The 21822-nt window shown below is 32.5% G+C and overlaps 3 protein-coding genes across 3 annotated transcripts; all 3 read left to right on the top strand.

Annotated features, from left to right (window-relative positions):
• The first annotated feature begins 10678 nt into the window (after positions 1-10678).
• On the top strand, positions 10679-12388 carry LOC127809243 (uncharacterized). The gene has a single exon (XM_052348007.1). It carries the CDS (start codon positions 10679-10681, stop codon positions 12386-12388), a length of 1710 nt encoding a protein of 569 aa, XP_052203967.1.
• Positions 12389-15667: 3279 nt separating this feature from the next.
• On the top strand, positions 15668-16636 carry LOC127809242 (uncharacterized). The gene is made up of 3 exons (XM_052348006.1): positions 15668-15971; positions 16056-16297; positions 16373-16636. Exons 1-3 carry the CDS (start codon positions 15668-15670, stop codon positions 16634-16636), a joined length of 810 nt encoding a protein of 269 aa, XP_052203966.1.
• Positions 16637-16674: 38 nt separating this feature from the next.
• On the top strand, positions 16675-19997 carry LOC127810651 (uncharacterized). The gene is made up of 4 exons (XM_052350228.1): positions 16675-16763; positions 16848-16949; positions 19334-19675; positions 19816-19997. Exons 1-4 carry the CDS (start codon positions 16761-16763, stop codon positions 19918-19920), a joined length of 552 nt encoding a protein of 183 aa, XP_052206188.1. The 5' UTR covers positions 16675-16760; the 3' UTR covers positions 19921-19997.
• Positions 19998-21822: the final 1825 nt, after the last annotated feature.

The raw sequence follows: 21822 nt of genomic DNA, 5'->3' as shown, positions 1-21822 counted from the left end.
ATTGAAATTCCCTCAATTGGGCTTAAAATTTATGAAATATCCTTAAAAGTTTCCCATTTTTGGAGAAATTTTGAAAGTATCCTTGAATGAGGTGGCAATTACCATCCCTTGAGAAGGGTCTAAAATTACTAAAATACATTTCTAGGCCCTGTTAGAGAAATTATCCTTTTGCTTGTTCAAATTATTCCAAAAATCAGGGGTATTACATCCAATCTCCTTTAAAGAAATTTTGTCCTTAAAATTTTTCTTGGATAAAAATAGAATTTTTATTCATGTTTGAAACTTAAGTACACTATCCTTCCATTATGTCAAAAATATGTGGGTAGTTAGTCCTTAACCCTTTCCTCACGTTCCCGTGTGGTGTGACAATCTGAAAATTTCCTCAATTTTTAACTACAATCAGCTAATAACCTAAATAAATGGACTGGGGTTCTGCTCCAATTAATACAACAGCGGAAGCCAAATGAATATGAAACACATTACTCAGGGGCTTAATCGTACATAACAACACAACAACAACAATCAACCAATAAGCCACAATAACTGAGCCCCTGATCACAACTCGTACTTCACGAAACTTTTGAGTCAGGATTGCCCTTTACACACAGCCACCTAAGACTGACACGCCAAACGATCTTGCCACAGCATCAGCTCCCACACCTGGAATGATGGTAAAAACAAGATGAGCCACAAGGCTCAGTAAGCATAACAAAAGAGTATAGGTAAAATTGGGAATAAACCTCACACCAGAATACGTCCCACCAAATGTAGGAAAAACAAAGATAAAACTAGAAATAAACCACACTAGACATATGCCTCGCTACACAACAATGGTAATGCTGGGAATACATATCTCACCTAGAATACACTCCACAAAATTCAATGCTGCATATGAAAATGCCATGCCATACCGTGCAACAGAATATCCAGTGCTCAACATAAATATAACAATGCTCATAATAGTCCTTGGGGCTCACATAGGAAATGCACATCCTCGCACCCAAGTCCCGGCATATAAATCTGCCACAGCCATGAACTGACTGGCATAAAGTCCATGAACCCGAGGCTCTCACAACACGATCCACACGAGCCTGAAGCTCTCATCACAGTCACATACCAGAGTCCCTGCATCATAGCTATCTGGAGCCCAGCTCACACTCATAGCCATCGAGGGTCAACTCTATACCACGATCCACAATCACATATCTGAGTTCCTGAATCATAGCTATCTGGAGCCCAGCATCCACTCATAGCTATCAAGGGTCAACTTCATATCACAGTCCATATCGAACGATAACCATGCAATGCAACAGATAATAAATGCAATAGCTCTTGCAGCATTAACGTGATGACAAAGCCCTCATAAGCCAAACATCAAGACATGCTACGCTCACATAGGAACCCATACAGGCAAAATGCTCTAAATGCACATGCTCACCTACCATACCCAAATCGACACTCAACAGGCCAACTGAGTTATGCCAATGTGCACACTTTCCCAGACATACAAAGCATGACCCCTAATGAATGTAAACCCAATCTCATGCACTGTAATGTCATGCAATATGCCACATAATGGCAGAGCCGGTCGACAGTGACCAGGTACCGGTCAACAATCTGTGACTAGGGACAACCAGTCGACAGCCGCCCTCGGCCTGAAGACGATTCACCCCAGTGTCACCAAATAGTCAACATGTTACTTCACTAGATGACAACTCACGCCGCCTGTTATTGCCTTTCACACCTATAGGAAACCATAACCACATCATGATCTGCACACATCACTACCAAAAAATTAATTTTTAGCAGCAGTTTTTTTGTGGAGGTTTCTAAAACCGCCACAAAAAATGAAATTTTACGGCGATTTTTTTAACATTTTGCGGCGGTTTTGAAAAATCGTCGCAAAATTCATTAAAACATTCAATTTTGCGGCGATTTTCAAAAAATCGCCGCTAAATTTAGAAAATAATTAAATAATTAAAAAATTAAATTAAATTTAGCAGCGGTTTTTGAGAAATCGCGGTTAAATTAAAAATAATTAAATAATTTAAAATTAAAATTAAATTAACATTTACGGCGGTTTTCAAAATCGCCGCAAAATTCATCAAAAAATTTAATTTAGCGGTGGTTTTTCAAAATCGCCGCTAAATTAAAAAATAATTAAATAATTTAAAATTAAAATTAAATTAATATTTGCGGCGGTTTTTCAAAACCGTTGCAAAATTCATTAAAACATTTAATTTAGCGGCAATTTCTGAAACATCGCCGCTAAATTAAAAAATAATTAAATAATTTATAATTAAAATTAAATTAATATTTGCGGCAATTTTCAAAATCGTCGCAAAATTCATTAAAAAAATTAATTTAGCAGCGGTTTTTCAAAATCGCCGCTAAATTAAAAAATAATTAAATAATTTAGAATTAAAATTAAATTAATATTTGCGGCGGTTTTTAAAAACCGCCGCAAAATTCATTAAAAAAATTTAATTTAGCGGTGGTTCCTAAAAAACTGCCGCTAAATTAAAAAATAATTAAATAATTTATAATTAAAATTAAATTAATATAACTGCTGCAAAATTCATTAAAAATTTTAATTTAGCGGCGATTTTTGAAAAATCGCCGCTAAATTCAAAAATAATTAAATAATTTATAATTAAAATGAAATAATTTAAAATTAAAATTAAATTGAATTAAATTAACAAAAAGAAATATAAAATCTTAAAAGAAATTTAAAATTTAATTTAAATTAATTACAAAATCTTTATATATATAAATGTATGATAGTTTTCAAAAAAGAAATTTCCCCCCAAAACTTGCATTAATAATTTACAATTAATACTTATTGTATTAATAATTTATATTTTATAATTTGCATTAATAATTTAAAATTTTCAATTGCTTTGAAATAATAAGTAATAATAAAATTTTCCCCCAAAACTTGCATTAATGATTTGCATTTAATACTCATTGCATTAATAATTTACATTTTGTAATTTGTATCTTTATATATATAAAAGTATGACAGTTTTCAAAAAAGAAATTTCCCCCCAAAACTTGCATTAATGATTTACAATTAATATTTATTGCATTAATAATTTGCATTTTGTAATTTGCATTAATAATTTAAAATTTTCAATTGCTTTGAAATAATAAATAGTAATAAAATTTTTCTCCAAATTAATGATTTGCGTTTAGTACTTATTGCATTAATAATTTACATTTTGTAATTTGCATCTTTATATATATAAAAGTATGATAGTTTTCAAAAAAGAAATTTCCCTCCAAAACTTGCATTAATGATTTACAATTAATACTGATTGCATTAATAATTTATATTTTGTAATTTATATTAATAATTTAAAATTTTCAATTACTTTGAAATAATAAGTAGTAATAAAATTTTCCCCCAAATTAATGATTTGCATTTAATACTTATTGCATTAATAATTTACATTTTGTAATTTGCATCTTTATATATATAAAAGTAGAATAGTCTTCAAAAAAGAAATTTCCCTCCAAAACTTATATTAATGATTTACAATTAATACTTATTGTATTAATAATTTGCATTTTGTAATTTGTATTAATAATTTAAAATTTTCAATTGCTTTGAAATAATAAGTAGTAATAAAATTTTCCCCCAAATTAAGGATTTGCGTTTAGTACTTATTGCATTAATAATTTACATTTTGTAATTTGCATCTTTATATATATAAAAGTAAGATAGTCTTGAAAAAAAAAATTTCCCTCCAAAACTTGCATTAATGATTTACAATTAATACTGATTGAATTAATAATTTGCATTTTGTAATTTGCATTAATAATTTAAATCTTTCAATTGCTTTGAAATAATAAGTAGTAATAAAATTTTTCCCCAAAACTTGCATTAATGATTTGCATTTAATACTTAATGCATTAATAATTTACATTTTGTAATTTGCATTAATAATTTAAATCTTTCAATTGTTTTGAAATAATATATACTAATTATTGTAAAATTAATAATAAATTTTAAATATACGAGTTTTTCAATGCTAATTGTTTTGTATTAAATTTGCATGAGTTTTATGAGAAATATTAATAGACAACTTAAACTATTAATTAAGTCATAGAAAAGTATTTATTTATTTAAAATATCATTTTTATATCTTTATTCTATGTATATTTATATAATATTAAAATATGATAGTCAAATAAAGTATTTTGCCAAGTGTCAATCAATGGTGAATTTTTTCATTCAAAAATTATTATAGTCATATTATAGTCTTGAAAATGTGATGTCTTAACAAATTCATAAAAAATTATTTAAGGTTGTCAAATACTAGGTTTTTCAATGCTAATCAATATTTAAGGTATCACAATTTTAAGACTATGGAAGAAATCAAAATTTATTTTTTTTTAATTTTATTATTATTGAAAAAACTTATTCTTACTCATATTTAAGAGTTTTAATTTATATTTATAATTATAATATAATAAATAAAAAATAACGAATGTCTTTAAGTGGAAATATTATAGATTTTATAATATTTATTTATAAATAAATATAATATAATAAAAAAATTATAAGTATATTGAATTATAAACGTGTTCTCCGCATATTGAATAGTGAATAATTAAGTAAACTTAAAATTTTTCAACATGGTTAAAGATTAAAAAAATTATAATTATCAATTTTGTTAAAATTATTTAAAATAATAATTTTATTTTTTTATTTTTAAATTAAACTCTCCCATATATCATACGGGTTCACTACTAGTTAACTAAAAATTTAATTTAAAAAAATAAAAATAAAAATAAATTTAACAAAATTTTAATAATTTTGAAAAATATATAATTTTTTTATTTTTAATAAATTAATTTAGTTAATTTAATTCAATTAATTTATTTTTAATTTATTCCTTTACTCTTTTAAAAAATAATAAATTAATTAATATTTTTCTTTCTATATTAAAAAATATAAAATATAATTCTGAAAAATAGTAGTATATAATTTATATATGCGGTTATATAACAAGGGAGGTTGGTAGATTAGATGGTTACAAACATGCATGTGCATAAGGGAGGTTGTGGGTTCGAAACTGGGAAAGGGGATTCCAGCCTCGCCACGTGTCGCGTGGACATGCGGCCACGTGGCTGGGCGGGCGGGGGTCCAACCGAGTGGGCACGGGCGGGTGGGAGAAATTAAAATTTTTAATTTTGTTTTAATTTTAGCGGCAGTTTTAGAAACCGCCGCTAAAATTTAAAATTTTAATTTTTTTTTAATTTTTTAATTTTTGCAGCGGTTGAAAAACAGCCGCTAAAATTAAAAATTTTAATTTTTTTTAATTTTAGCGGCGGTTAATCACTAATTTTGCGGCGGTTTTAAAACTGCCGCAAAATTAGTGATTTGCGGCGGTTATTCCAGTGGTTGGTCAAAACCGCCGCTAAATGCTAGTTTTTTTGTAGTGCATCAATGGTGGGTGTCCGGTGGTACCAGCGTGTCCGATCTATCTATAGTCTATCGTAACAGCTGATATCTAGCGCCCATACATCCAGCCATCAACTGCCACGACCCAATGATCGACAGACAGTAGCTGTGTATCCCACACCCTACGACTCACACAAGCAAATCCCGAGACTCCCGGATATAGCAACTCACCCCGGAGAGTACCGACAACTACAACTGACTCACTAGGAACCTAGTCCCAATTAGATTCGGTATCATTCCCAAGAAAGTAAGGGTGATACAATACCCTGTAAGCACTTACCGAATTAAATTCTAAAAGTCTCTTATTTAATTTAATTAAATAAAATTTGCACAATAATTAACTATAACGTACACAATTAATTTCTAGAACCAAATTGGGTTGAGGAAGGATATATAATTTATAAATCGAATGAGAATCTCGAACGGAGTAAAGAGCTTGCTTTAAATTAACTGATTTTGGTATTTATACGCTCATACATCGCTAAATTACTACACGCTGCAAAATATATAGTTTAATTCAATCAAAATTAATAAAATTGCACCCTAAATAAAATTCTAAACTGTACAAATTTATTTACACAATTTACCCCACTTACTTGAGTATTTAAACCTCAATTAGATAGAATTTTCCACCATTTCTTTTGGATTTTCCCTTCATTTTCACCCTCGGAGTGCTGCTTCTTCTTCACTGTAATTTTCGCCCTCATTTACTGTTAAAATCGATCCCAGAGCATGCTGAAATCGGCCTTTAAAAAGGCAGAAGATAAAGCCATTAGTTTACGCCGCATGGCAGCCAAGGGCTACCCACCACCTTGCCCCAAAACGACATCTGTCGTTTTGGGGCTGGGCTGCTAATTAAAATCATCTTTTCTTCCCCCAGCCACGCGCTCCTCCAGCCCAGCTCGAACCTGGCTCCTCTAGCCCAGCTCAAACCCACGACCTCCAGCATCGCCTCGTGCGCACACTACAAAAAAACGGGTTTATTACGGCGGTTTTTTTGCGGCAGTTTTCAAAACCGCCGCAAAACATGAAATTTTGCGGCGGTTTTACAACCGCCGCAAAATAGGTTTTTTGCGGCGTTTTATCCTACATTTTGCGGCGGTTTTGAAAAATCGTCGCCAAATTAATTAATTTAAAATAAAAATTAAATTTAGCGGCGATTTTAAGGAAAACCGCCGCCAAATTCATTAATAAAAAATTAAAAAAAATTGAATTTAGCGGCGGTTTTGTCAAAACCGCCGCTAAATTCCTTAATAATAAAATTGAAAAGTAAAATTTGCGGCGGTTTTAAATAACCGCCTGCAAAATTTAGAAATTAAAAAATAAAAAATTAAATTTAGCGGCGGTTTGGTCAGAAACCGCCGCCAAATTCAGAAATTAAAAAAATCAAAAAATAAATTTCAAAAAAATTAATAATTTAAAATTAAAATTAAATTAAATTTTGCAATATAATCTAAATTTTTTAATTTTTTAATCAACTAATTTATTTAATTTAATTCAATTAAATAATTAAATTAAATAATTTATTTATTTTAAATTTATCAATTAAATAATATATAAAATGTAAATTTATCAGTTAATTTATCAATTAATTTTTTTCCCTCTCAAATTTATAAAATGTAAAATTTTAAAATATTAATTTTTTATCTATAAATATAGAAATTAAATTCTAAATATATAAATTATTATATTTCATGTGCATAAAATATAAAATAAAATATATATACATGTAAACTAATTTATATAAAAATTTATAAATTAAAATATATATTAAGTGTATAATAATTAATTATTTGTAATAGTTATCAAATATATACAAAATGAAAAAAATGAGAGGAGAGAGAGAAAGGGGCGTTTTCATATTTTAAAAAAGAAGTTAGTATATGAATTATATTTTTTTAATGGGAAAAAGTATATTAAAACTGAATTGAATAATATTTAGAGAATATATATATAAATACTATTCTTATATTGAAAAGATGATATAAATATTTTTAGATTGATGATAGAGTCAAGAAAAACACATCAAATTTCAAAAAACTTGTTATATCACATAATTTTATAATAATTTTTTGAATTAAAAATAACAATACATCTAATATGATCAGAATGTACATTTCTCTATATAATATACAAGAATCTCTATATATATAGTATACATCAAACATGACTTTGATTAATAATATATTTAGTATTATCTTTATCTATATTGTGTGTTGATTAATCAATAAATGCAATGCATTGTGTTGTGTTTGATTAATTAAGCATTACAATGTTTGATTAATCATAAATATATATGAATTAATTTAAATTCATATGGTCAAGACATGAAGTTTAAAAAAACACCAACAGTGTCAATGGTTGAGATCAAATACTCAACATATTTTCTCCCCGAAACCATCCCATCCCCATCACCTCACAAGTATCATAACCACTATCAGAGAGACAGGTGGCGAGACAGACAGCCGGTCACTTCCCCAAATCCATGGCATGGTCACTTCCTTTTCGATTTTTTCTTTTAACTCCCTATTTATTTCAAATGTCTGTTGTCACAACCATAGCCACAATCACTGAGTTCTTTGTAGTCAACGCTCAGATGGCTTGCAATAGTGTAAGTTTTAAAAAACTTAATTGGGCTTAATCCGTGAATTAAGTTTTACACTCTTTTAATAAATTTTTAATCTTTTTTTCAAATAATGTCTAATATGAATTAAGTTTTACACATAATTAAATTTAATATTTTTATATTATTTAAAAATATAAATTAGTCAACAATATTAATTTTTTATATTAAATTATGTATATTAAATATAATTACTTTAAATGTCACAGTTAAATAATTAATTAAAAAATAAAATAAATTACTTAACTAAAAATACCAAATTCCCTCCCCCAATTTCCCATTACCCGCCTGCGCCAAGGCACCCCAAATTCTCAAATTCCCTCCCCCAATTTTACTCTCTCTCTGCGAACCCTTCTCGATCTCTGTCTCTCCTTCTCCCTCGCGTCGCTAGCCCTCGCCCCCTCGCTCGCTCTCGCCCTCCCCTCGCTCGAGGTCGCCCTCGGCCGCTCGCCTGCCGTGGCTAGCCCTCAGACCCTCGCTCGCTCTTGCCCTCTCCTCGCTCGAGCTCGCCCTAGGTCGCTCGGCCGCCGTCGCTAGCCCTCGGCCCCTCTCTCGCCGTCGCTCGCGCTCGCCCTCGGCCCCTCTCTCGCCGTCGCTTGCGCTCGCTCTCGCCTCTCGCAGTCGCTGACTCGCTCTCGCCTCTCGCAGTTCCTCAGGTTAGTTCGATTTTAATATAAGAGAGAAGATCTTGGTATATTAATTGATTGTCTTTTACGAGTCCCGGTATTTGTTATTGAGACGTGCCTAATTTTGTCCCTGCAAAAACTAAACGAGGATGTTTAGTAAAATCATCAAATCCATCGATCTACAGATGATTAATGATAGTATAAAATAAACATGGTTTACCCTATATAATAATTATACCGATGATTAGGTTCTCACTTAAGCTCAGTACCTCTCACTGAAGTGGCCGTCCAATTGTCTTGCTCTTGTATTTTATGTCCATTTGATGTGGACCTGGTGTTGTTTGGATATGGCCTGCAGATTATACCCACCCACACACACATATGTATGTTTGTCTTTTCTTAAGTTGTCATTGTTTTAGGATGTCAAATTCATTTTCAAAATGGTGTTTGTTGAATATGAAAGGAAATGTGAGAAACACAGTTAAGGTAATTTGGATAAATGAAAAGAGAAACACAGTTAACTCTATGATGATTGGGAGCGCCCCCCCCCCCCCCCCCCCCACTTTGGTAAAGAACGGCTGTGAATAAATTAGGAACTTGATCACCTATAATAATTAAAATATATATATATATATATGAAGCTTTTTTTTTTTTTTTTAATCTATCGATCCCCTTTCAGATATCATGGCATAAGAAATGCTATAAGTACTGCATGGCTTGCCACTCTGTAAAGAAGCCAAATTTCAATTACTTCGTTTAACTATGCCAGAGTACAAAGGCATTGATATCTATTGCCCAGCTCTCTACTGTTTGTGAGCTCTCTACTGTTTGTGATGCATACATGACTAAATTCTGCATTAATATCATTATGAAGAAATGTAGAAACATAAAAGCGTACCTCATCTTCTACTGGAATTTGCCAGCTATCTTTCCATACAAATTAATTAAAGCATATCTGTGTGTGTCTGTGTGTGTATACCTTGTTATATTAGATATATATACTTCATCTTATATAAATATATTTCCCCTCTAAATATATGTGCAGAAAGAATGGAAAATTTACTTCCTAATTAATGCCATATTAATTCCTTATAAAAAATTATTTTAACTTATTTTCCATCTCGTAATTTTGAATTTAAAATTAAACATCGAATCAGAGATTTGATCAGATACACATAAAATGTTTCCATACACAGAAAATGTTTGATTTGAATTAAGTTATAGAAATGAACCTAATGAGCATTATCGATGCATAATTAATCAGTCTATGCAAATTAACTTTAGGGATTGTATGAATTCTGGAAGTGAAAGGGGACTTTAGTTAATTGATCACTGGAAATGTTTTCCCTCCAAAAAACATTAACAAGCAGACAATGCGCAGATAAAATAGATTTGGAATGTTGCAGCAGCAGAACCAGAAACATTTTTTGTTCAAGCACATGCACTTTGATGACAATGCAATTGCTGCACACACACACACACACACACACATATAATTAAAGTTGTGAGTATATTATATACGCTTAGTAGCACGACTGTAATGATCTTTATTAACAAAAAGTTACGCACAAAAAGGTAATCCTTAGGCATAAACTAATATTTGATTCAAAACTTAATTTGCGTATTTAATTAGTGTCTTATAGAGTGACAATAATTAGGGTCTTTATTGGAAAATTGTTGTAGTTTTTAAATGCCTTTTATGTATGAAGTACGCATCTTAAAACTAATATGGATGTAATGTTTTGCATATTGAGGTGTAGATTAGAGAAGCAGAATACAAGCTACAAGCTCTGTTTTAGCTGCATGGATAAGTCTTGGATTACAAAGCCACGAAATACACATGAATTTCAGGAAGGGGTGCAAGGATTTTTGGAATTTTCCTTTGCCCATCGGTCTGTTGAAGGCAAAATCAAATGTCCTTGTCCTGATTGTGTTTTTAGAAATTGGGAGACCAGAGCAATGGTGTATGATCATTTGATTTGTAGAGGGTTTCCAACCACATACACTACTTGGTTTTGGCATGGGGAGTCAACTACAGGGGAAACTTCTAATAGCACACCCTCGATACAAAATCCCTTATACACTCATGATCCAATACACAATATGATCAACGTTGCTTTTGGGATATCTAGGGACCATGTGAATGTAGAAGCCTGGACCTCGCATCAACCAGTACATGAAGGTGAAGAAAGGATGCCAGAATTGAATCAAGGACCTAATGAGGAAGCTAAGGCATTTTACGATCTAGTTAGGGATGGAAATCAAGCATTGTATGAAGGATGTACGAAGTACTCGAAATTATCATTCCTAGTAAAACTATATCACATCAAGTGCTTGTGCGGATTGAGTAACGAAGCAATGTCTATGATTTTAGAATTGTTAAAAGATGCCTTCGAACATGCAAAGATTCCTGATTCTTTTTATGAGGCGAAGAAATTAATTACCAAGCTTGGTCTTAATTACAGTCAAATACATGCATGTCCAAATGACTGTATGTTGTATTGGGGAGAAGATGAAAGTAGGGAGACATGCAAAGTATGTAACACGTCAAGATGGAAACAAAGTAGGAAAGGTAACCCGACGAACATGTCTAGTGGGGGCAAGAAAAGAAAAAAGAAACCTGTCAAAGTTTTACGGTACTTTCCACTTAAACCACGTTTGCAAAGGTTATTTATGTCTTCTAAAACTGCTGAACATATGAGGTGGCATTCTGTGGATAGTAACAAAGATGGCTTGATGAGGCACCCGAGAGACTCTGAGGCGTGGAAGAGATTCGATGAAACACACATTGAATTCGCATCAGATCCACGGAATGTTAGGCTTGGGTTAGCTAGTGATGGCTTCAATCCTTTCAGAACTTTGAGTACCAACTATAGCATTTGGCCTGTGATTCTTATACCGTACAACTTACCCCCTTGGATGTGTATGAAGCAGACTTCCTTCATCCTTTCAATGATCATTCCGGGAAAGCAAATGCCAGGGAATGATATCGATGTTTACTTACAACCCTTGATTAAAGACTTGAAGGATTTGTGGGATAGTGGTGTGGAAACATTTGACGCTTCACTCAATCAAATGTTTAATATGCGCACTGCATTGATGTGGACAATTAGTGATTTTCCTGGGCTTGGTAATTTATCTGGGTGGAACACACACACTGGTTCAGCTTGTCCAACTTGCAATTTTGACACTGTTGCCCATCGTCTACCTCATAGTAGAAAGTGGAGTTTTATGGGTCATCGTCGATTTTTAGAGCCAAATCATAGATTCAGGTTTAACCGTGTTCACTTTGATGGTAATACAGAGTTTAGGAATCCACCAATGGCACTATCAGGTTCAGAGATATTCAAGCAGTTGGAAAATGTTCATGTTACATTTGGGAAAGGGATGGAGGTTGAAGATAACAGAAAAAGAACTCACCGAAAAAATACTGTAGAAAGTGGTTGTCAACAATGGAGAAAGAAAAGTATATTTTTCCAACTTCCTTATTGGGAGTACAACTTGTTGCGCCATAACCTTGATGTTATGCACATTGAGAAGAATGTGTGTGATAATGTCTTGTATACCATTCTCAATGAAAGTGGAAAAACAAAAGATAATCTCAATGCTCGAAAAGACTTGAAAGAGATGGGCGTAAGAAGTGATCTTTGGCCAAATGAAAATGGATAGTATCGACCTACTTTATTTACAATGTCAAATGCCCAAAAAGATGTATTCCTTACAACTTTGAAGAATGTTTTAGTGCCTGATGGTTACTCAAGTAACATTGCTAGGTGTATTGATCTAAAGCATCGGAAGATATTTGGTTTGAAAAGTCATGATTCACATATTCTTATGGAGCAACTGCTACCAATATCAATTAGAAATGTGTTGCCTAACCAAGTGTCTGCCGTTTTAGTTGATTTGTGCTCAATATTTAGGCAAATATGTGGCAAGGTGTTGAATCCTCTAGACTTTGACAAGCTCCAACGTCGAGTCATTCTCACACAATGCCATATGGAAATGCTTTTTCCACCTGGGTTGTTTACAGTCATGGTTCATTTGGTTGTGCATCTAGTGAATGAACTGAAGCTTGGAGGCCCAGTACATTATCGATGGATGTATCCTATAGAAAGGTAAATATTCTATATATCGTAATTGCTATTTGCCATTGGATTTGCAGGTATATATGTATAACACTATTTTCTAATTGTGTTTTTTATTTTAGATACTTGGGACATTTGAAGTCCTATGTACGTAACAGGGCACAACCAGAAGGTTCCATTGCTGAAGGTTATTTGGCTGAAGAATGTTTGACCTTTTGTTCAAGATACTTGGAGGGCATTGAGACAAGATTCAACCAGCTTGGACGTGTTGATGATCAAACGACAAACAATGAATCGTCTCAAGTTTCAATGTTTTTTACTGAAATAGGGAAATCAGTTGGGAGTACTTCATATTTCAACCTTACCCATATTGAGAAACGACAAGCACACAGATATGTGTTGATGAATTCAGAACTAGTCGATCGGTTTGTGAAGTGAGTTCGTACATAAAAGATATATAATTTATCAAAATCCCTTATTTTCCTATCTTGTTGCGTTAATGACTTAATTTTATATAGGGAATTTAGAGAGATAACCAAGAGAAGGCTCAAGAATCGAACACGATCAACTATAGAGATTGAAAGAACAGTACATCGGGAATTCGTTGATTGGTTCTCTAAGCGTGTAGGTTTACCATTGATATATTTTATTAAGAACAATATTTCAATCATGAAAAATTGTACTTATCGATTTCCTTTTGTTTCATTTTAGATTATGAATGATGAAAATGAATCCCATTCAGATGATCTTAAGTTCCTTGCACAAGGGCCACTTCAACGTGCCAGACGATTTAGTGCATATAATGTCAATGGATTCAAATTTCGAACTATGGAACGAGAACATAGCTTGAAAACTCAAAACAGTGGAGTTTTTGTGATTTCTGGAACAAGAAGTCATTCTAGAATCAGTGACAACAACCCAGTTAATGGAGATGTTAATTATTATGGAAAATTGGTAGATATAATCGAGCTTAATTACTATGGTCGATTCAGGATTATTCTATTCAAGTGTAAATGGGCCAATACCATAACTGATAGAGGGATCAGACAAGATGCTTTGCAGTTTACTTTAGTGAATTTCTCTCGATTGATACATACTGGTGAACGTGAAGAAGATGAACCTTATATTGAAGCTTCACAAGCACAACAAGTGTACTATGTTGAAGATGTTGTAGAAAAGGATTGGAGTGCTGTTGTACATTTAAAACCAAGAGATTTGTATGATATGGGTGAAGACACTGAAGAGACATTCTATGAGAATGAGCCATATCAAACACAAGACTTAGGGTTATTTTTTCCTAATGATACTGGAATTCTGTCACTTGCAAGAGGACAAATAGATGATGATCCAATGCCTAATGTTGAAAATGTTGATGATGAGGATGACGAGGATATGTAATTCTATGGATTTAATTAATGCAAATGTAGAATATTATATTACATTTTACTTTGGTTATTATATTGTTGTTAGCATTTTTTTATTTTGCCTTTCATTTTGTTTTGCTTTATCTATACGTGCATGTTTTTATCATTTATAAAAAGTTGCAGCCATGATTAGGAAAAAACGTCTAAGAGGTACCAATAGAGAAGTGGTAACAACAATATAATAAGCAAATACAACATAAAGGTTTAAGATTTTTTTTTCACCATCACCTCACATGTCTTACTAGAAGGGTTTAGACTAATTAGACAATAAATACATAACCGCTTAGGACACAAACAAAGCTATTTTCATGGCAGTTGGTCAATGTAGACTAGGAAGAAGTAGCACATTCAAATACAAGCTAACCTAATGAAACCTTACATGTTCAAACTGTTGAGGATGTTTTCTTGTGACTACATTTGAAGGATAAGCAATGTAGTCAAGACTTTCTTTCATCTGTAATTACTAATTAGCAATCTTGGATTCATATATATGTTGTGTAAGTGTGGGCTCTGTTTTCCATTAATTTCATCCAGAACAGTTCCAAATTGTGATCATAAGGATTGAACTTGTGTTCTTCTCTTGATTACTTGCTGGACTTCAATTTATGGCATTTCACTAGTAACCACACTGTTAAATCTGTGACCTTTCATGCTTCCAATTGTATTTGGTTCCTCTGGAGACAACTTCGATTAGTGATCCATTCTGTTTTCTGACTGGACATGGAGAGCCAGTAATAACGTTGTTTACCTATGAGAAATGGTAAAAGATATTGTTTGGAAATAATATAGTTAATTTTGTTTGATGTGCTATTACATAGAACCATGTGCACCAGGTAAACATACAAAAATCTTTATGACTTAGTCTCAAGAAATTTGAACCCTAGTTGTAGAGGACATAGTAGCAGTACTTGGTAGGGTAATTTTCATATCAGAGTGTAGCTAGTACTTCATGGGCCACCAAGAGGTACTATAGCCATCCATTGCATGTTCTGTAGTTTATCTTAGATTTATTGTGCTCACACGTACCACAAACATACATGTTCAAACTCAAAAGAGATAGTCCAAATGACACGAGATTTGATTTAAAAGAGATTATCCCTACTTTAATGAGACCTCTTTGTCCCAAGGGGCTTACAGATAGCTAAGTTGCTCTTTATAACATTATTATTATTCAAATTTAAGATAAAAGGAGGTTAATGATTTTATTATACTTTAAGAAATAGTCAAATTATGATTAGTGATTTAGTTTAAAAAAACACTTTTAAAATCATGTAATCATCTAACGGTCATTACACACTCTTAAATGTAGAAAATTATATTGCATTTTACGTTGCTTATTATTATGTTTCTCCTTCTCCTTTATTATTATTATTATATTTTTTTTTTGCTTTGCTTTATATATATGTGCATGTTTTTCTCATGTATAAAAAATTGCAGCCATGATTAGGAAGAAACGTCTAAGAAAGACAGGCATTACTGATTTAGGTGGAGATGCCTCACTTCCCACACATGCTTCAGCATCATTGTCAACTCCACCACAACCCCCAGCATCATCCCCAGCTCCACCACAACCTATAGCATCCTCCCCAACTCCACCGCAACCTCCATTATCTAGCCATTCCCCATCACAACCTCCAGGATCTAGGCAGACTCCATCAGAATCATTCACCCCACATCTCTCTCACGATATTCCATCGACAGCCTCGTCTACATCACGTCGTTACTGGACAGTTAATGTGATAGGTATGCACAAAATATTTAAATTGCATGTAATTATTATATACTTGCATTAATTATTAAATTAGGTATATGTATTTTGATTGACAGATGAAGAAGGGCTTATAAAACAGGAAAAACTAAGGGTTAAAGATGTTTGGTTACTAGCACGTGGAAGGCGTGTTATGTTAGAGTTCAATGAATCATTCCAACCAATTGGAGATCCAGCTGGACTTCTTGGAGGGATTTTAGGAGAATTAGCCTCTGATTTTGTTGCTTTTCCTGTCAATTATGAAAGTTGGCACAAAGTACCGAAGACATACAAAGAAGAAATTTACAAAAATAGAATCATGGTAATTAACTAATATTGTATTTTTTGATATATTTTTTGAATATGTTATTGTAACTAATATTGTTGTTTTTTGAAGGAAAAATTTAATGTTGACGAGGGGCCTGCTAAAAATTTTATTTTGAAGAACATTGGGAAGAAATGGAAGGACAATAGATGTAAATTATACCATGAGTGGTATGATCCCAATATTGGTCGAGAAGCAAATATTACAAAGCATCCACCGGGAATATCTCAAGACCAATGGGCAAGTTTTATTGACTATCGTGCACGAGATAAGACTAAGGTGATGTTACTAATCTTGCTTATAAGATTACTAATATTTATACGACTAAGTGGTTAAGATTAAACTAATGATGTTTTTGTTGGATATCTAGGACATATGTCAAAAAAATGCTGAAAATCGATTCAAATTGACAATTCCACACACAGGAGGGTCGAAAAGTCTAGCAAGGAAAAAATATGAGATGGTAATATTGCAAAAATTTATCCTTAATATGAATTTTTTATTCTAACATCAACTAATATTTATGTGAAATTGTTCTAAATTATAGGAAATTGAGAGTGGCCAGCCTGTGAGTAGGGGTTTATTATACATTGCGACGCATAAGAAGAAAGATGGATCTTTTGTGAATGAAGGACCACGAACTATAAGCGTAAGTTTTTTTTGTATCATAACCATTCCACTTTTTGAATCATAGAAGAAGCTTTTATCTATATTATGCTTTATTAGTAAATGAGTTATAAGTTTGGTTGAACTTGTTAGCAGAAAACATACATATACTAAAAAATAGGAAGCTTAAAAACAGGAAGCTGCGTATGATCTGATATAATTCAACACAATCAGGCTATTGCCATTTATAGTAGACACAAACATCCACCTGGGCCTTAAAAACAGGAAGCTTATGAGTTACGAAAATCAGGTAACAATTATCCTCAAGTTGGGTAATAAATAACTCATGTCTTTTGAGAGGTGTAATCAATAAGAGTCTTACCATTGCATTACATTCTTCTTGAACTTTAATTTTTTAATAAAAGTCAACATTAGTTTCAGAATCAAGCACAAGTTTTCTTGATCTGAAAGCATGCTCAAAAGAATATGGGAAAATTCACTCTTAAATGAAGAAAAACAACCTTAGAGATGCCTTCCCATACCCCACAGCTCACTAAAACCCCATACAGGGTGAATACAGGAAAGGTTTCTTCCTATTGGCTTACTTTCTGTTTCACAATAGTAGATATCATTTAAAAGATGGAATCTGAAGTAATGAAGGCAAGCAATAATAAAAAAAGAAAAGATTAAATAGTAAGATATTTTGGGAACCAAGTCTTCCAATCAATATTCAGAAACCAAGCAATTTTTAAATGCAGTGACTGAACAGATACCTGCCCAATATGACAATGCTCCCAACAGATGAACAAAATAATCACCATATAATGGAACATCAATTTCTTCACTCTATTCATAAAAGAAATACAAATATCAGCAATATCTTCTAGAAACAACTACAAAATTTACAGAGATCTGCGAGTCTGTAATATAGTATACTACCTTCAAAAGCAAATTCATGACTATATCACAAGCCAAAAATATAGAGGCATTATCACAAATTTCACCACCATTGGGACCTATCAATTTAATCAAGCAGTCCACAACCTGCAAGAAAAATATAGGAGGTTTATAAACAAAAATCAGTGCTTTAATGAGAAAGAATACATTCATTGAGTTATCTAGACTTTGCATCAGCAGGCTTGTAAGTTTGATTAAATTTGAGGTTCATTGCTTTAATTTTTAGTCTCATACCACGAGGGAGAATAGAGGAATAAAATGGCATAACAACTACCATGATAAATAATACATATAACTATATTAGGATGCATGAAGAAGAACCTAAATCTAGGGATTTGGAATTTTTAGGAAAGTCAACTCTTGATTTTAGTAAAATTTAGATAAACATCCATGATTTCCATGTCAAGATCAGGCAAAACACAGCGACAAGTAATGTTGATCATATACTTGTTATTGATGTGCACTACAGCTAGGGACTAGAATCAAGATGATTATCTCATGGTTCATATCCATCCAGATCAATACATGTTTGATCTTATGACATGAATACTAATGATGTTTTCCATGTTAAGGATTTGAAACCTCACCAAAGAAAACTTGAGCTGCATTTTTGGCCTACTACTGTTTTGCATGTCATCAGACTCCTATATATTGCCTCTTCAACAGCACGGTACAATTTAAAAAATTAACAATTGGTAATTTGATTGAATTTCCTAATTAGTTTTTATTTTAATTTTCATTGTTTGCTTCTAAATAGGGTTTGATGACATCATATATAAATGTTTCTTTTTGTATTCTGAAGGCAGCTTTTAAAAAATATATAATTTAGACTCAAAGCACATTTTTTTCATGTAGATTCCAACTGTTCAAAATATGTCATCCTACTTCATTAGTTCTTAGATTGGTTCTTAGATTGGATAATATATTTTCTTCTTTATGAAATGTTATGGTGATTACATGTTCAAGAATAGAGAATGAACTCAAAACTGCAATTTCAGCTGAAATTAGGGTTGGGAAATTTAGATGAGAGAGGTTGAAGACGATGAAGGGATAGTTTTGAAGCAATATTAGGAAGGCAGTCAGCCAGGTAGCATTTGCCTGGTCTTATTTGGGCTTCTAATTCATATCATCCAGCTTTTTAACACGCACATATATATATATATATTGATTTGATGCATTGGTTGGCTGGATTGGATGTTTTTAACTTCTTGTTAAAATTCTTGCATGTGCTTTGAGTCTTTGACTACGTCTAGATGTGAGCAGTACTATAATAACCAATTACATAATGCCCTTCACATTTTCTTATATTTTGTTGAAGTTTTCCTTGTGGCAATTTCCTCACCTTTTTTTTGTGTGTGTTGCTCAAAAGACATGTAATGATAAAGGTGAATGTGACATTGAAACCTTTGAGTAAGACCCAAGTCTTTTTTTGAGATTTTTATGATTGATATTGTTTTTTAATCCATATAGGAGAAAATTTCTGAGATTGAGAGCCAAGGCACGTCTTCACAGTCAGTCTCCTTAAATGATTCACTTGCTCGTGTGCTAGGAAAAGAACATTCAGGCCGAGTTCGAGGTTTGGGCTTCGGTCCTAGTCCAAACCAAGTTTTTGGGACCACTGCTCAATTCAGTGGGACACCCTCGTCATCCAATAATACTAGTACACCTGTTGTACAATATGTGAAAAAATTGGAGGAAAAATTAGAGACTAGTCAACAAGAGGTTCGAAGTTTAAAGAGTGCAATGGCTTATATTTTCACCAATATCGTGGGGAATATACCACCTGAGTTTGCTGCTATGCTCAATACAATGGTATGTTAATATATTAATTCTTAAATTATGAATTTTAATTTTTCATTTCAAGTGATTGTTTATGTTTATTTCCACAAATATTCATCAAAGTATGTTTTTTCTTTTTGTATACATATCTAATATAATTTTAATTATTTTAGGCACCAGATGCACATAGTGGACCAGTGTCACCAGTAGGAAGGCTCTCTTCTAATGCAAGTCATGACATTCATCAGACCCATCAAGATCCAAACCAACAAAGTTGATGTGATGATATGGAACTTCATTTTGGATATTAAATTGTTTAAAATATGTTACATATTTGGATATTTAAGTTGTATTGAATATTTATGGTTTATTGATTAAATGGATTGAAATATTGTGTATGTGAATTTTGTATATATGTTATAAATTTTAGGTTATTTGTGAGTTGCATTGTGAGTAATTTGGCACAGGTTTTTGTTTTGGTGAACAAAAAAAGCAAGCTGGGAGTGATTGTTTTAGGCTTTTAGCGGCGGTTTCAAAACCGCCGCTAAAAGCCACGATATCAAAATTAAAACTGCCGCTAAAGTGCCAAAAATCAAGCGTGAAAATTTAGCGGCGGTTTCAAAACCGCCGCTAAAATCAAAATAAAACCGCCGTTATTTTTTTTACAGATTATTTTATTTCAGCGGCGGTTTCAAAACCGCCGCTAAAATCAAAATAAAACCGCCGTTATTTTTTTACAGATTATTTTATTTCAGCGGCGGTTTTGAAACCTGCCGCTGAAATCAAAATAAAACCGCCGTTATTTTTTACAAATTATTTTATTTTCAGCGGCGGTTTTGAAACCGCCGCTGAAATCAAAATAAAACCGCCTTTATTTTTTACAAATTATTTTATTTCAGCGGCGGTTATAAAACCGCCGTAATTTTTTACAACTTATTTTATTTCAGCGGCGGTTATATAACCGCCGCTAAAAATCAAAATAAAACCGCCGCTAATTGTTTTAACAATTGTTTTATTTTAGCGGCGGTTTCAGAACCGCCGCTAAAAATAAAATACTCACTAAAAATATTAGCGGCGGTTTGCTAAACCGCCGCTAAAAATACATAATCGCTGGAAATAAAATAATATCTAAATATTTAGCGGCGGTTACCAAACCGCCGCTAATTGTTTACAAAACCGCCGCTAAATGTCAAACTTAGCGACGGTTTGTAAACCGCCGCAAAAAACAACATTTAGCGGCGGTTATTCCAGCGGTTGTTGAAAATCGCCGCTAAATACCTCACGACGGCTGTATTACGGGCAGTTTTCAAAACCGCCGCTAAAGCACTTTGCGGCGGTTAAAAACCGCCGCTAAATAACAAAAAAATCGCCGCTAAAATGCTATTTTTTTGTAGTGGCACGTGCCATCTCACCTAGCAATTCCTTCACTCTATATATGCACACAATTAATTTTAAAGTGATCCCCAGCCAAGTTTCGAAATTTACTCCTAGACCCCACTGCTTCCGAAAATTGCCACATACACCCCACTAGTTTATAACTCTTATACCCTAAATCTTTCAATAATTAATTACCCATCACTTTATCACAAAACAAATTAATATTTCCTTTAAACCCACCAATATTCACTAATCATCGAAATTACAATAATTAATAATTATTAATCGCCCTCAATTTAAATTAATAATTTTCAACTATTTCCAATTAAATTGATAATTATTAATTATTCTCGAATTATCAGGATGTTACATGTGACCTCTTCACATGCATGGTTTCTCCACAACACTTTAACCATATGTACAACTTTATTTCTTAGGACTTGATCCTTCTTATCCAAAAGCTTGACTAGTTCCTCTTGGTAGGTCAAGTTTCCCGCAACTCGATGGTTTTCTCTAGAATTGCTACAAAATGCTCTCATTTTTAAGTACCGATTTTAAAACTGCCATAGCGTATGCTAACTTGAGGTGGTTGCAACAATTGCTATAGAAAATCGCCTTTTATTCTGTATAAAAAAATCATTTTACTAAAATTGCCACACAAAATCGTCCCTAAAAAACCACCATTGAACATTGGTTTTAAAATACTCCCTCAAACATGTTTTCATATTTATTAGCAGCAGATTTAAAATCTCTGCAGTATACTTAAATTAGAGGGGGTTCCTTAAGTCATTGAATTAAAACCG

Source organism: Diospyros lotus, chromosome 9, assembly GCF_014633365.1.
Source record: "Diospyros lotus cultivar Yz01 chromosome 9, ASM1463336v1, whole genome shotgun sequence".
Taxonomy (NCBI): Eukaryota; Viridiplantae; Streptophyta; class Magnoliopsida; order Ericales; family Ebenaceae; genus Diospyros; species Diospyros lotus.
Note: the sequence above shows the minus strand (reverse complement) of the source record. Positions and strands in the feature narration are given on the sequence as shown.